This window comes from Dunckerocampus dactyliophorus, chromosome 11 (assembly GCF_027744805.1).
Source record: "Dunckerocampus dactyliophorus isolate RoL2022-P2 chromosome 11, RoL_Ddac_1.1, whole genome shotgun sequence".
Taxonomy (NCBI): Eukaryota; Metazoa; Chordata; class Actinopteri; order Syngnathiformes; family Syngnathidae; genus Dunckerocampus; species Dunckerocampus dactyliophorus.
In genome coordinates, this window is record NC_072829.1 from 17,367,245 (window position 1) to 17,382,324 (window position 15,080).

The 15,080-nt window shown below is 39.9% G+C and overlaps 1 protein-coding gene across 9 annotated transcripts in view; it reads right to left on the bottom strand.

The window, feature by feature from the left end:
• Window positions 1-434: 434 nt before the first annotated feature.
• Window positions 435-15,080, bottom strand: part of il1rapl2 (interleukin 1 receptor accessory protein-like 2) — a 384,745-nt gene continuing 370,099 nt past the window's right edge. For 4 of the 9 annotated variants that reach the window (XR_008572829.1, XR_008572827.1, XR_008572828.1 and 1 more), the window contains 6 exons: window positions 14,619-14,741; window positions 14,095-14,337; window positions 12,926-13,020; window positions 8,755-8,805; window positions 8,178-8,443; window positions 435-2,569 (listed from right to left, as the gene is read on the bottom strand). Coding sequence is in view for 4 of the 9 variants with exons in the window: in XM_054791464.1 (XP_054647439.1) it covers window positions 8,326-8,443; window positions 8,755-8,805; window positions 12,926-13,020; window positions 14,095-14,337; window positions 14,619-14,741 (630 nt within the window). In the remaining 5 variants the exon portion in view is untranslated. Of the gene's footprint in view, window positions 2,570-7,727; window positions 8,444-8,485; window positions 13,021-13,243; window positions 13,275-14,094; window positions 14,338-14,618; window positions 14,742-15,080 lie in introns of those variants that run through there. The other 5 variants (XM_054791464.1, XR_008572830.1, XM_054791467.1 and 2 more) reach the window with 5 other exon arrangements.

The window sequence follows — 15,080 nt, forward strand, 5'->3', positions numbered from 1 at the left end:
TTCTAACAACATTACCACCTGCAAAGTCTCGTTCTCAAGACTCATTCTTTTAATCCTCGATTTTGAAATCCATCTTCTCCAGCTCATGCCTCTCACACGATTTCTTGCTTGGCGTGTAGCTCCGAAACAGTTTTCTGCTTCCTCTTGTTAAAGACGGCCAAGAAAAACGGCATAAAACCTCAGTCAACACATCCCAACTGAAGGGAAAAACTTGATAGGGTTTTCCCCTTTCACCCTCATAATGTAGCTGTGGATAAAAAGGTGACTTGTTTGAAGACAGAACAGTCTCAAGTTAACTGAAAAAGTGACAAATGGAATCAAAAATTTAATAAAACAAACAAGTTCATTAATTTCATTCCATTTAACTAAAGTCATTACAGTAAAAATATAAAACAAGATATCAAATATGATTCATAATATATGTTATGATGCGTTAAGTTGCATTACAGAATACGATATCACATAATGATGCAGGTTGACACAAAAATGTCTCATCTGTGTTACGTTAAATTACGTTATCACACAAAATGATACAATGAATATAATATAAACAAATGTCTCATCTGTGTTATGTTACTTGACGTTAGCGATCGTTACGGATGTAATGATGATGGTTGACATGAAAATGACTCATCTGTGTTGCATTGCGTTGTGGTATGGTACGTTACGTTAGGTTAAGTTAGGTTACATTAAATTGGGTGACGTTATGGGGTGTCACAAGATCTTGCGAGATTAAAACATTACTCGATTTCTCGTTCAGAAATAAACTGTCCCGTGGGCACTAGGCCTGGGACGATAATAAATGAATTAATTAGTCACACGATAAATGAAAATTAACTCCAGAATTTTGCCAGTCTCAATACATTGCCGTTTGCATGCATGTCTGTTTTCCTTGTCTCCCGCCTCCAGACAGGCAGGAAGAGAGTTCAATCTGTGCATTGGTTTCAGCACCTTGGTGCGTTGGTTCGGTAGCATACACACAGAGTGCAAAGAGTGTGACGTAGTAGAAATTATATTAGTAGATTGCAATATATTGTTATATATTTTTAATATTTTTTCATTGTAGTTTTCTTAAAAGTAAAGTTAAAATCTCTTGTGTCGTTCTCATAGACTCAATCTAGTGTATTGTCTTGTCTCGTGTCTCGTGTCTGGTGACACCCCATTACGTTACATTACGTTAAACAATACATTACGTTACATTACATTATCATGTGATTTGATCGATACAGTATAATGTAATGATGAGAACTGACACAAAAATGTCTCATCTGTGTTGCATTGCATTGCATAGCTGTGCAGTATGCTACAATACAATACAATGCATTATAATACAGGGAGGGCCAAAAGTAGGGTTACAGTTACGTCATTGTTGAGGTGAAACTTTTTTCCCCACCCTGTATAATAAAATACAATATAATATATTGATGATATTGATGATGTTGAAATACAATATAACGCAATGTCTCATCTGTGTTACCTTATGAAATGATACAATACTATACGACATAATGATGAGGGTTGAAACAATAAAGCCTAAGCTGTCTTACGTGGCATTATCAGATCATATCACATGTCACGTCACATCACGTTACAATACATCATCATACAACATGATATTATGTAAAGATGAGAGTTTATACAAAGATGTCTTGCGTGTGCATGTGTGTATATTACCAAGAGCTTAAAATAACAAAAATACGGCAAGTGACTCTGTTGTTCACTTTGCATGTGTGTGTGTGTTTGTGTGTGTGTGTGTGTGTGTGTGTGTGCAGTTTGTGTCAGAGTAAAGAAAGCTTTGTCTGTGGTATCACATAGTGGCCCTGTTTACACCAGGGTCAGCTGCCTACACACGCACACGCACGCACGCGCACACACACACATATTTGGCATCAAATCAATCTAAACATGACAACATTTTTAATAACTGTAGGAGACATATATTGATTTTGTTTTGTATTTTCCTTTTTTACACTGTTGCGCATGTGCACGTGGGATGACGTCACCGGTCTCTGTGGGAGGCGCCGGGAGGTGTGGCGTTCATAAGGCTATGTGTACGCACCTGTGTGTTGATTGGGCTTAGATCATGGTGGGGTGAGTTTGGGAGGACAAACTTTTTGTTGACCGCCAAGACCAGGGAAATGGTGGTGGACTTGTGAGAAACGGGACACACCCAGAACCTGTTCTCATTAAAGGTGACCGTGTGGAGGTGGTTCACACCTATAAATACCTGGGAGTGCGTCTGGATGATAAACTTAACTGGACTGCCAACATAGATGCTCTGTGCAGGAAAAGGCAGAGCCGTCTGTACTTTCTCAGAAGGCTGGCATCCTTCAACGTATGCAAGAAGTTGGTACCAGACTGTGGTAGCTAGTGCCCTCCTGTATGCAGTAGTGTGCTGGGGGAGCAGCCTCAATAAGAAGGACACCACACGCCTGGACAAACTGGTGAGGAAGGCAGGCTCTGTCATTGGCACTGAGCTGGACAGCCTGACATCTGTGGCAGCGCAAAGGACACTGAGGAGGCTCCTTTCCATCATGGACAACTAGCATCATCCAATGCACAGCATCATCTATCCAACAGAAGAGCAGTTTCAGTGGCAGATTACTACCCCTGTATCACTGTTCTGCTCCACTGAAAGACTGAGCAGTGAGAGTGACTTTTCAACACAACAGAGGGGGCAATAAAAACACACACAAGGCTGGACTTATGACCTGATTATGTATTATTTTCCACTTGAATTTGAAGGGATCTGTTCCATATTTATTTATTTATTTATTTATTCTTATTAGTGTTTAAGTTTATTGTGACATTTTTATGTTTTATGTGAATTTCTCTTGGAGATTAATAAAGTAATGTGGAATGTGACATTCAGAAGAAGTTTTGTTGTCGACCCACCTTTCCAGACATTATAGAGTTTGTTGAGAGGAAAGTCAAAATCGCAAGTAGCATCTATTTTTGAAGATATACAAGATGCACCTGGATCGAAAAGAAACGACACAAAGGTCAAGTCTGAAACTAATTTGAAGGCTAGTGGCAGTAGTTTTGCCACTTCAGTAGCACCTGCCGACAAGAATTTGGGGCCTGAAAGCAAAAAGAGGAACTTAGAGCAATGGGGCAAGAGAAAGTGGTAGATAGCTACACGTATATGTTGTCTGACTGGAAATGGCTGGACTGGATCCAAACATCTTTGTTTGATTACCCAAGGTTTGCAGGGAAGAATGCTGGTTCACTGGTAAAGGTAACATGTTAACAATGTTACCTGGTTCAGGTAACATTCCCCGTTCAAGAGACCTTCAAAGATGGCCACACTTGAGACACATACAAATCAATGCAGATGTGTGATTGGCACTCGGATGGGGGGGTCTTTCCTGGCCCACTTCGAGGAAATTGCCAGATCAGTGATCAGAGTTGGCAGCCTGAATCGAACTTCTGTGGCAAGACTTGATGAGCTTTGGAATAAGTAACTCAAGGTGGACTTCCCTTAAACCTTGCATAATGAATAACCTGGTCTGTCAAAGGAAGATAGAAGAAGAAATCTGTCTCAGAATCTGCCAAGCTCATTAAAAGGTCATTACAACATTGGTTTGCCCTCAATAATCCCTCAAAATGCCAAACGGAAGTTGCAGAACAGAATGCATTAAGTCTCAAAAGTTGTTTGAACAAAGATTGGTTGTGGAGAAAGGAGCTACAAATGGACCTTTGAGAGTCTGTTTTTTGGCAAGACAACACTTCGGTTCTGAAATACCTAAAAAACGAGACCTCTAGGTATAAAATCGTTGTAGCAAACAGAGTGTCTGTCTAAAGCACTGAAGTTGTTCAAAATATCTCAGTGGAGGTACATAAATTCATCAAACAACCCTGCAGATTTAGCCTCCGGTGATGTTCAAGTTCAGACCACGCTCAAGACCGGTACATGGCTCTGTGGTCCTGACTTTCTTTGTGAGATTGATTGCGGGTGGCCCAGAAAACCTGAGACTTTGAAAGACCCTCTCGATGGAGATCCGGTGTCAAAACTGTGGAGGTAAACGCTACTAAAGTTGAGCAGGCCAGTCCAGTAGAGAAGCTGATTGTACTTTTGTACTTTTCCTCCTGGCTCCGCCTTAAAAGAGCTGTCAGATGGCTTCATGGGTTTAAGATCATACTGCTGTCAGTGGTGCAACATTGAAAGCAGCTGAGAGAAACCCTGTCTGAATCAGACCTAAGTAACAGCTGGAGAAAGAGCTGAAGGTCCAAATGGAAGTGATCAGGGCTCAAGTGCCAAAGGATGTTTTGTCCGTGGAGGATATGGTTGTGGCATAGTCAGCTATTATCTGCTTTTGTCAAAGAGCAAGGTTACTTGAAGAACAGGCCAGCCTGGAGAGAGGAGAAAGTGAAAGTGTAAGCGTAAGAAAGTGTAAACCTCTACAAGCTTAACCCAACCCTGGATGGCGGTGTCATTCTGGTTGGAGGGCGACTTAGTACACCAGCTATGCATCCAAAACATCCAGTTATACTGGCTAGAGACCTACACATCTCCAATCTGATACTCTGTCATGTACATCAAGAAACGCGCCATGGTGGACAAAACCACATGCTTTCTCGCCTGCATCAGAAGGATTGCATTCCTGGTGCTTGTGTTGCCATTAAGAAGGTTCGGGCAAAGTGTGTCATCTGTTGTAGGTTGTCTGCTGCAACTGGACGACAGCAAATGGCTGACCTTTCTCGCAACAGAGTAACTCCTGATGAGCTTCCTTTCAGCCGAGCTATCTGGACAGGCCAATTACCAAAGTCTTTTGCCTTCTGCAGGAAGCAGAAGTGCAGTGAAGGCGTTCGGCGTATCAGGCATGAACTTTGAACACTGACTTTTTGAACATTTTCTAGTGATTGGACTTTACTGAACTGATCTGATTGTTTCTTGGACTGATTGTGTTTTTACATTATGCTGATTGGTGTCTTTCTCCTACAAGTTAATGGTGGTGGTTAATTGTTAATTGTGTTAATTGTGATGAAATCATTAGGGGCTGGAATGTAGAAGCCCTACATAGATTTTGTTCTGTATTTTGTATTTTCTGTGGTGCTTATAAGGCTGTGTGTTCACACCTGTCTAGTTTGGTCTTGGATCATGATGGGTGATCTTAGGAGGACAAACTTTTTGTTCGCTGTTGCTACTGTCATTGTCATCACCAGCAGGTCTGTGAGTTACCTGATGCACTTCGTATGTACCATTGCACAGCTCAAGAATCGCAGTAAATTAAGTAAGTGCTGGATCCTTCTAAGTTTGTTTTTAAGTGGAGCAACTCAGTGATTTTATGTGCAAGTGCAATAATTTCATTAATGCCCTTAGTTTTTGACTCACCCATTTATCCACTCACCTAACATACTATTACTTCAACATACACATGGACAACAGTAATCTTCCCTTCACTATGGATTTTTCATCATGCCTCGACAGTTTTGGTTTTCATCAATTTCCAGACTTCACTACTCACATTAAAGGTCACACCCTGCACCTAATTTGCTGCTCCAGTCTCACCCCACAGCACAGCTGTCGATATCCACATATCTGACAGTTTTTTCCTTTCATTTAATGTCTCCCTCCACCTCTCCATACCCAATACTCCACGCCTCATCTCATTCTGGACATCAACTTGGATTATCTCACCTCCTGTATCGACACCATTTCAATCCCGGACTGTTTATCCACCCCCGATGAACTGCTTGTGTAACGAATGCCAGCCTGTGAGCCTGTGCAAGTGTACGTTGGTAAACCTCACTCCCTCTGCCTTAAGAGCTGTGCTGAACACGCGGTCGACAGTCCAGGCTTTTGGCCGTGTGGTCAGCGCTCTCGTTTCCCATTGCGAAGGTCCTGCGTTCGAGCCCTGGTGCGGGCAGTGTGAAACGGGACGGGTTACACTCGGGCTCTATAACAGTCATCTGAACGACATTCTCAATCACACTCCAGTGATAACTCACCTTGTTTCCTTCTCCCAATCTGCCCCCTGGTTTACTCCTGAACGCCGGACTCAAAAAGCCTAAGGGCGACAACTCGAGTGCCTCTGCAGGAAAACCAGCCTTGATAAAACCCATATCTCATTGTGCAATGATTCCATTGCTCAAGCCTATTTCTCTGGGCTCGCCGGAAACAGCAAAATTCTGTTTTCACTTTTCAACAAAATTCTTCAGCCCCCTGACTCCCTACCCCGCCACTTCTACTCATCTGACACCTGCACCTCCCTGTTGCAGTTCTTCATTTGTAAAGGCCCCGTCACACCTTCACGATTTAGCCAGCTTACGCCAACGTATGGAAAAAAATTGGCCAATATGCTGGCGTACGTCCAATAAGTTATGGGTAAGTTTTGTATAAGTTAAGAGCACGCTGAAGCACGCCGGCATACGTCATAGTACGTCCAAGTCGTCCTCAACAACAACAACAATCTCTCAGGCTAAGAGTCTGGGTTTCATCCTCGATAGCTTGCTGTTATTCCAATCCCACATCAATAACATTACCTGGTCTTCATACTTCCATCTACGCAACCTACACTCAAAACCCATTTATTCAGGGTATCTTATTCTATATAATTTATTATTATTATTAAATGTGCAGCACTCATGTCTTAGCCCACATTTGGATGCATTTGTAAGTTTTGCCGCAATAATAACAATCAAATAACAACATTCCAGTGACTTCCTTCATGTGTGTTGCTTTGTCTAGTTGCCATTTTGTCATCATAATCTTCCAGTATCATGGTATGAACTTTGAAGGCGGAGCTCAGTAGTCACTTCCCTGAGAGCGCAAAGCTGGTGAGGGCACATGGGGTTTTAAAAGATGACTCAGATACGACGCTGTGTGATAATTTTGTATTTCTAGGTGAGCAACAGCTCCTTAAAGTCAGCCCTGGTAGTCTCTGATACAACTCCAACCAACTGCAGACTTTTAAAACTCTGTTTAGGATGACCCGATAAGAGAGCATTATAATAATCAAACTGAAATGTAATGAAAGGTTGGATGGATGAGCATTTCATTGCATTACAAAATGCGTACGTGCAGTGCAAAGAATTGTATGTGCAGAGGATTTGATGCCGCAACTTCCTGTGGACCATGTGACTTGTAGAATATTCCACATTTTTCAGAGAGGGTAATGTGTTAGGGCAGGGGTGTCCACCAGGGGCCCCATCCTGAAAATCAAAGGATGCACTGAGGGGCTAAAAAAAATAAATAAAATAATAAAATAAATATAATGGAAAAAATGATTAGACCACCCTTCTTTCTTCAGTTTATTGATCCATTTTAATGCCTGGTACAACTAAAGGTACATTTATTTGGACGGATATAATGATGATAACAAATATAACTCATAAGAGTTTAATTTAATTTAATTTAATTTAGCAACATCCATGGTTTTCTTGATAATAACCAAAATCAGTTAAGTTCTTACATGAATAGCTATAGCATTGTACTGGCAAAAAATGAAACTCTTATGAGCTATTTTTGTTGTCATCGTTATATATATATATATATATATATATATATTATTACTTTTTTTTTTTTTTAGCCTTTTTACAAAATAAAAAAATAGATACGTCAACGTCGCCCCCCAGTGCATCCTTTGTTTTTCAGGATGCGGCCCCTGGTGGACACCCCTGCCCTAACACATTACCCTCTCTGAAAAATGTGGAATATTGTACAAGTCACATGGTCCACAGGAAGTTGCGGCATCAAATCCTCTGCAAGCCACGGTAAGGTAAAAACTAAGTTCAGACATTTATGTTTCTGTGTATTTGATGATATTTCATCTGACTGGGGGGCAGGGCGGTAAAATCTCAGCACAGTCCTGTTGTACATCATTTTTTTTAATGTTATTTGTTGTAAAATACAAGTTGCGGTTGAATCCCTGTAATGTGCTTAGTGTCAACATGCTATTAGCATAAATGCCCTGTGGCTGTGTTTCATGTAATTACAAATTATATGCTAAAACTCACCCCTGTTGCTTAAATGAGTCATCTTCGGCTTACGAAACTTGTACAGAAATAAAATAAAGTTGCCTGAGATGGGCCAATGCACATTTTGAGTCGTTCAATGTGTTTATCGGATGTAGATTTCAAGGAAGAGGTAAAATGTAATTTTTTGGAGAGATATAAAACAAGCAAATGGCCCTCAAAATAGCTTCTCAAAGAAGTGAAACCATTTCTTGTCTTACGTTTTTTTCCTGTTGGGTGTGCTAGAAAGCTGTGTGTGCATCCAGGTGTTGCCATGCAATGATCGAGCTCTTCCATCCATGGATGAAAACCTGTTAGACAGCAATTATATTTCCTGACAAGCAGTAATTGGAAAGAGGAATTTGCAGGCTAGGAACTTAAATTTAAGGAGGCAGTCATCCAGCTTTTGAACCTGGCATCGCTGCAGCCAGGATCGTTATCGGTCTTCCTTTGTGATGAATGGGAGGAAGGAGAAGACAGACGCAGCCTGAAGATGAGTTGGAAAAAAATACAATAGTAGGCCGAGGAATCCAAAGCATATAAAACAACTTATATGACTTTTATTGTCCTTTAAATTATTCCAACCAATATATCCAAAGTATATTCAAAGAAATGAGCATAAAGACAACCACTTGACTTGATATTGCCATTGGATATCACAACTCAAATATTCATTCTTGTATTGAAGAATCTCAAATATCCAGAATTCATTGGTTCTATTACTGTAAAGACAATGACAGTACTTTTGCATAAATTCAAAACCGCTAATCACAAATTCTCATCGTTCTTAAAGCTCACCAAGAAGAATGTGACGTGGCGCTCTTGTTGCTGTTACTTTTGGTGGTCCAACTTGAAAAAGGAACAGAATGACAGTAAAAACACCCCAAATAGAAACTGTAGGGAGAAAAAATATCACTCCTGTATATATACTGTTTGTGTACGTCATGGAAGCTGTACAGAGATTATTGTAACGAACAGACATTTCAAACTAAGCCAGGTTAAACTCTCACCAACGTTAACGAAGAATTAAACTCTGTCAACATGGAAAAATGAAATAAATAATACAAAAATCGGAACATTTAGGAGAGACGCCTCCTTTTTTACCTGTTAGCCTATCAATGAAAAGACTTCCCTCCACAGCGAATGATTGTGTCCATCTACTCTTGTATCTAAATGGGTGATCATGCAAGTAGAAAAACCCTTTGTGCCTGCAGACTGCCCTGAAATCCTTTCTTTTATCTATTTTTATCTCTCAGTTAAGCAAATAAAAAGTCTGTTTGTATTTTACTTGCACACAGATCAGCAGACTAGCTATATCCATGCTTTTCTCTTTCCTTTTCTCGCTGGAATTGTTCTGTTTCGGATCGCCAGCCTTCAGGATACGTGTATCTGTTGATGAGGCCCCAAGATTGTTGTTTGAGACCACGCTAAATGTACATTTGCTGAGAATAACCAACATTCCAAGTTGTTATGGAGCTAAAAAATGGCAGGTGTCCTTGGTAGAAAAGCCACCTGCATTGTGTTTTTATTTTATTTTTTTTTGTTCGATGGTTCAACACCACAAAGTGGAGTATTAGGGCTACACTGTAAGAAAAAAAAAATAAACAACAAAATTAAAGTTGAAATATTATGAGGAATTTGTGACTTTGCAAGAAAAATGACTGCAGAATTCTGAAAATTTTAAAGGTCCCAATTTTATGATAATTAATTTGCAACATTAGAAGAATAAAGTTGCAATACTACAATGGGAAGAAAAAGATTTAAGAAGAAAGAAGTCATACTTTTTTATGTAATTAATATTACAGATGTCCGATATTGGCTTTTTGCCGATACCCGATATGTCAATATTGTCCAACTCTCAATTTCTGATACCGATATCAGCTGATACCGACATGTGTACCATCACACATCTCCTGTCGTGAAATTAGCACATATCTGTTGTGAAGCTAATGGATACAGCATTACTGTAACAATTAGCTTCTCAACGTGGCCGTAAACATTGTAAAACATCTGAGAAATGTTTGCCATTTGGCTTAGGCTGTGACATTTGTTTAAAAAGTCAAGAGAATCCATTTACATTTTTTTGATCATCAAAAACTTCAGGGAAGAAAATCAAGTGTGATCATTTTAATGTCGGCCGAGAACTCTTAGTGCAGCAGCAGTGGCGGAGTCAGACATTTATCATTGGGGTGGCCAAGGTGAGATGATGACTCACATAGGGGTGGCAATAAGTTGATACCTGAAATGCCTAGACGGCCAGTGGGGTGGCCGCAGAGTGACTAACACCACGTAGCTCCGCCACTGTGCAGCAGCACGCTGTGTTCGTTTCCACGTCACACTACAAATTGCATTTACACAGTAATTTCGGGCCAAAATTAACATATATCAGATTTGAATGAAAATTCGTCTGCAGATTGATATTAAAGTGCATTTATGTCCTACATAACTTTTATCTTGTCCTGAAGCTCCGATCCATGAGTTTGAAAGGCTTAAAGTTAACTTTCAAAGCACTCGTATGACTCGAGGTGGTCCGACACGCAGTAAAGATCAGATGCAAAATTAAAGCCGAAAAGTAATCTACATAACAAAGATGTGTATGAATGAAAACACACCCAATATCGTCAAAAAGCAGTATTTTCACGGATGTGCCCACTAATCGAGCGCGCACACACAGCGTCAGATTTGACCATCGCTTACTTCCAAGAAATTGTAACATTCCTACTAGTGAGGATAGGCGGCATAGAAAATAGAAAATAGATGGATGGAACGAGCGAGCTAGATTGCTACTTATTAGCCACCCATGTTTGTTTACAGGCTTGAGAGGCGGTTTGATGAGGCCATCATACGCGCGGCAGCAAATATGTGATACTATGTTTATTATCGGCTTCATTTTCGGGGAAATATCCAGATATTGACCGATATTACATTTTTATACCAATATCGGTGAGCCAATATTATCAGACAGCCCTAATTAGTATTAAAAGAAAAAAATCATCAATCAAGTATAAAAGCATAAGAGAATAAAGTCATAATGCTACAAGAGGAAAAAAAAAGCATTTTACGGGATTAAAGACGCAATATTGCAAGGCAAACATGAGATTTTAACAAAAAAAAGTCATATTATGAAAAGAGAGGTCAGAATGTCTGACGGTAAAGTTGTACAACTGTAAGAATAAAGTAATAATACTGCGGCAAAAGAAAACAAATCACATATACAGTAATCCCTCGTTTATCGTGGTTAATCGGTTCCAGACTCAACCGAGATAAGTCAATCTTTGCCAGGTAGGATTCCTTATTTATGAATGGAATATTTTTGTAGTTAGAGCATTAAAAAAACATGTTTACAAGCTTCTAAATAAAGTTTTTAACATTAGAGCCCTTTAGACATGAAATAACACCCCTATCGTCACCTTTACACTCGTATTAACCAATATAGTGGATGTAATAAGAGAAATTAAGCCTATTAAGACATAAATAAGGACTGTGCTCATGTGTGCTGAGTGAGGGGCGGGCAGGAAGTGACGTCGGGGTTTCAGAGTTTACTTTCAGCTTGCCGTGGGTTATGACTGCAATAGCGTTTTTATTAGAGATTATTGTGCCCGTTGCGAAATCATTCAAACCTGCAATAAAAGCCTGTTGTGATCAAGCCTGGTGCTTGTGTTTCTCACCCAACGTTACAGTAACATTACTGACACCTAGTGACCAGCGTAGAATACTACATCGCATCACAATGTCTTTGCGCATTCAGAATTCCTTATATTTACATTTGACCTAATTTAGCCATTTTTAGGCTTGAAAATGGTGAATTTAGGCAAAAATACATACAATTTGCTTAAACATGCATATTTGAGTCAAAATCGTCCACATTCAACCACGAAACAGCATGATTTATTAATGAATATATTTTTCAAATGTATCTGGAAAAACACTGAGTGAATGCACAAAATTTGAAGCGCAAAGTGGCGAGGGAGTACCGTATAATTTTATGCCAATAAAGTTGTAATATTATAAGAAAAAAGTCCCAATTTGAAAGAAAATCAAGTCCTTTCTGAGCCAAGTTGCACTTTGACAATGAAGTACTGTAATGAATGTTTTGCCACATCAGCGCTATGATCAATATGAACAGTTGAATGTGATTGAGCAGATGTTTGTGACTGGTCCTGCAAGAGAACTACAAAAAAAATCCCCTCTTTTACTGTCTTTGTTCAATCATCAACTAAAAGTGTTTAACAAATATTTAAAAGGGTCCCATTCTGCTCGTTGCAGGGTTTTTACAATTAAATTGGATTCCACGATTGCACGATAATACGTTTCTTTTCAAATACTCAAGGTCGTGTATTGAGTAAATCTTCTCCTGTCGCCTGATGTGCTTGGATTCCGCAGCCTCCACCCCGACCACGGAATTCTGACAGGTTTTTTTTTATAATTACAACATTATTCTTTATTAATAGGAGATTTCCTCTGTGAATATTATGATATAGTCTTGTAGAGGATCAACTTTGTTTTTCTTGTAGTCTTCGTATTTTTTTTTCTTTTCAGTGTTGCCCTCATACCACACAATGGCTGGTGGATACTTAAATATACGTATACTGTTTCCATATCCTTGACCTTTCCAAGGACTTTTCCCGGTCTAAACATCAACAAATCAACATGTCCATGCTTGTTTTTGAACCAGATATCTACTTGTATAGCAAGCAAACATGTCCTTTTAAATTTCTGCCCACCAGTTTGTATCAAACTGGAACATGGTGAGAGGTTCAATAGAAATATACAATCACTTTGCAGTCCAAACACTTTGAATCCGCACGTTCAAATAGTATTTGAGCAGTTTTTGTTCATAGCGTGGGATGAAAAGGGCCCCAAGTCCATGTCTGTACAAGGTCCAACAACCTGTGTCCCCAGTCAAAGATCAGTAAGTTCTTTGTAAAGCAGTAGTCTTTAATCCAATACCAGCAAAGCATGTTTCTACCAGATATCAGAGCTTAGTTCTCTGCTGGTGAGTGGTACAAAGGTGCTGTTCAGGTGGACCTCGGGCTTCTTTCCAAGTGTGCTGCTCTGAGAAACCTAGAAGACACACAACACAACAAGGTGATAAGCAGCCATCACCTCCACCTTTGGCTACAGTCTACATCCTAATCCTAGACCCTACGATATAGCATGGCAAGGGTGCACTATATGTCACCTATGTGGTCACATGTAACACATCTACAGCCCAATCTATGGGAAATACAAACATATTTAAGGGTGGATGACATTTTCTTTCTACATTTGTTTTATCCAAACAGACCTCTTCTTCCCCAGTCAACTTCCCTGAACCCCTAGGGAGAAAAGACGGGTTTTAGTTGAAATAAGTCTGGGGACATGCACACAAACAAGAACATTGAGGGATAAGAAAGGATACACAGCACGAAACTATGGGGGGCATTCCATCCAATCGGTGCCACTTGCATCCCCAGGAAATAAAATGTCGAAATGTACAATGTAATGAACTGTAAAATACATTTTTTGTTCAGCAAATTGTACCGCACATTGATCTGATTGCATATTTAATAAGCACAATTTAAAAGATTAATTCACACTCCCTTGAACACTGGTAAAATAGCATTTGTTGACTGTCCCTGATTCCTAAAATCAGACTTGACCATGAAATGTATCATCATTTTAAATTATTCAGAAATTTTCTACTTTTAAATATATTTGTCTTACTCCTTATCCCAACTATACTTTAAATTGATTTTCTTAAAAAAAAACAAACAATAAAACAATTTAGTAAAATTCACACTAAAGGGGCCGCACGGTGGCCTAGTGTGGCCGCAGAGTCAGAAGATCGGGAAGGTCTGGGTTCGAATTTCCTTTGGGCATCTCTGTCTGGAGTTTGCATGTTCTCCCCGTGCGTGCGTGCGTTTTCTCCAGGTTTCCTCCCACATTCCAAAAACATGCAAGTGAGATTTAAATTAAATTAAATTAAATTAAATTAAATTAAATTAAATCAGTCTTTTTTTTAAATTTCAGATGGGCCAACACACATTTTGAGTGTGTGTATTATCAGATTTACAGTTTCTTTTGTGAGCGTTACAACAAGCAATTGGCACAGATTCGGTGGAATCTACTAATTGATTAACAGTGCCATTTGCTCACCTGTCCATTCAGAAGGGTCATAGGGATGTTGCAATAGACATGGCGCCCCCCAGGGCCCAGAGTGGAGAACTGCATGGTGGGTGGAGGAGGTGGAAGGGGAGGCGACAAGGCAGACGGCTGTGGGGGAAGATGAAACTCATAGCTGCGGCAGAAATGCCTCATTTGGGCTGCTGTAGCCATGTGACCCCCTCCGAGAGGCAAGGTCATCTGGTTGTAGTCAGGGATCTCTGTTGCCAAGGAAACCTACAAAAGAAACCAGAACGTTCCTTGAACTTTTATCATGAAGCATGACTCTGAATGGAAATTCTACTGACCTTGTAAGGAGGTGCAGTGTCAACAATGATCTTATTAGCCAGACTATAAATGGATATCAAGTCTATAAATTCTGGGAGCTTTCTTAAAATCCACGTTACATTAAAAAAACTCCCCAATCCAACTCGTATGAAGTATTAAATGCAGTTTGAAGAGTCATATACACAGTGGTGCTAGCCACGGTTTAACGTAATATATCTGCAATAGTTGACCTGATGATGTCCGTGCCGATTCTCACTCGGAGGCACCAGGGATGCTGAAGTCGTTGTCATGGCAATGGTGGAGACGGTGGTCTGCAGGTCTCCAAAGAGGCCCTGCTCACCTGAGTCCATCACCTGTTTCCATGGAGACACAATAATATATATTTCTGAGGAGACGCACACGTGTGTGATTATTCAAGGAGGGTTTACTTTGATCTAAGGAATATCGACATGATTGGACGGCAGACACCAATATCCTTTTATGCATAAACGTCTAAAAGTAATAAAAATATGAAGCCAAGGCGAGTCGTCAAAGTCCAACTTTGTTATTCCGTCAACGAAAGGTTTCTGAGCAAGATGGATGGTTTATGTTCAGTATTCTTGTGAAGAAGTTTAGCAGAGCGTTTATTTGCCCAGAAATTGGAAAAGACAATTCTTCTTGGGCTTACATTGTTTAGGTTGACTTTCCAGGGA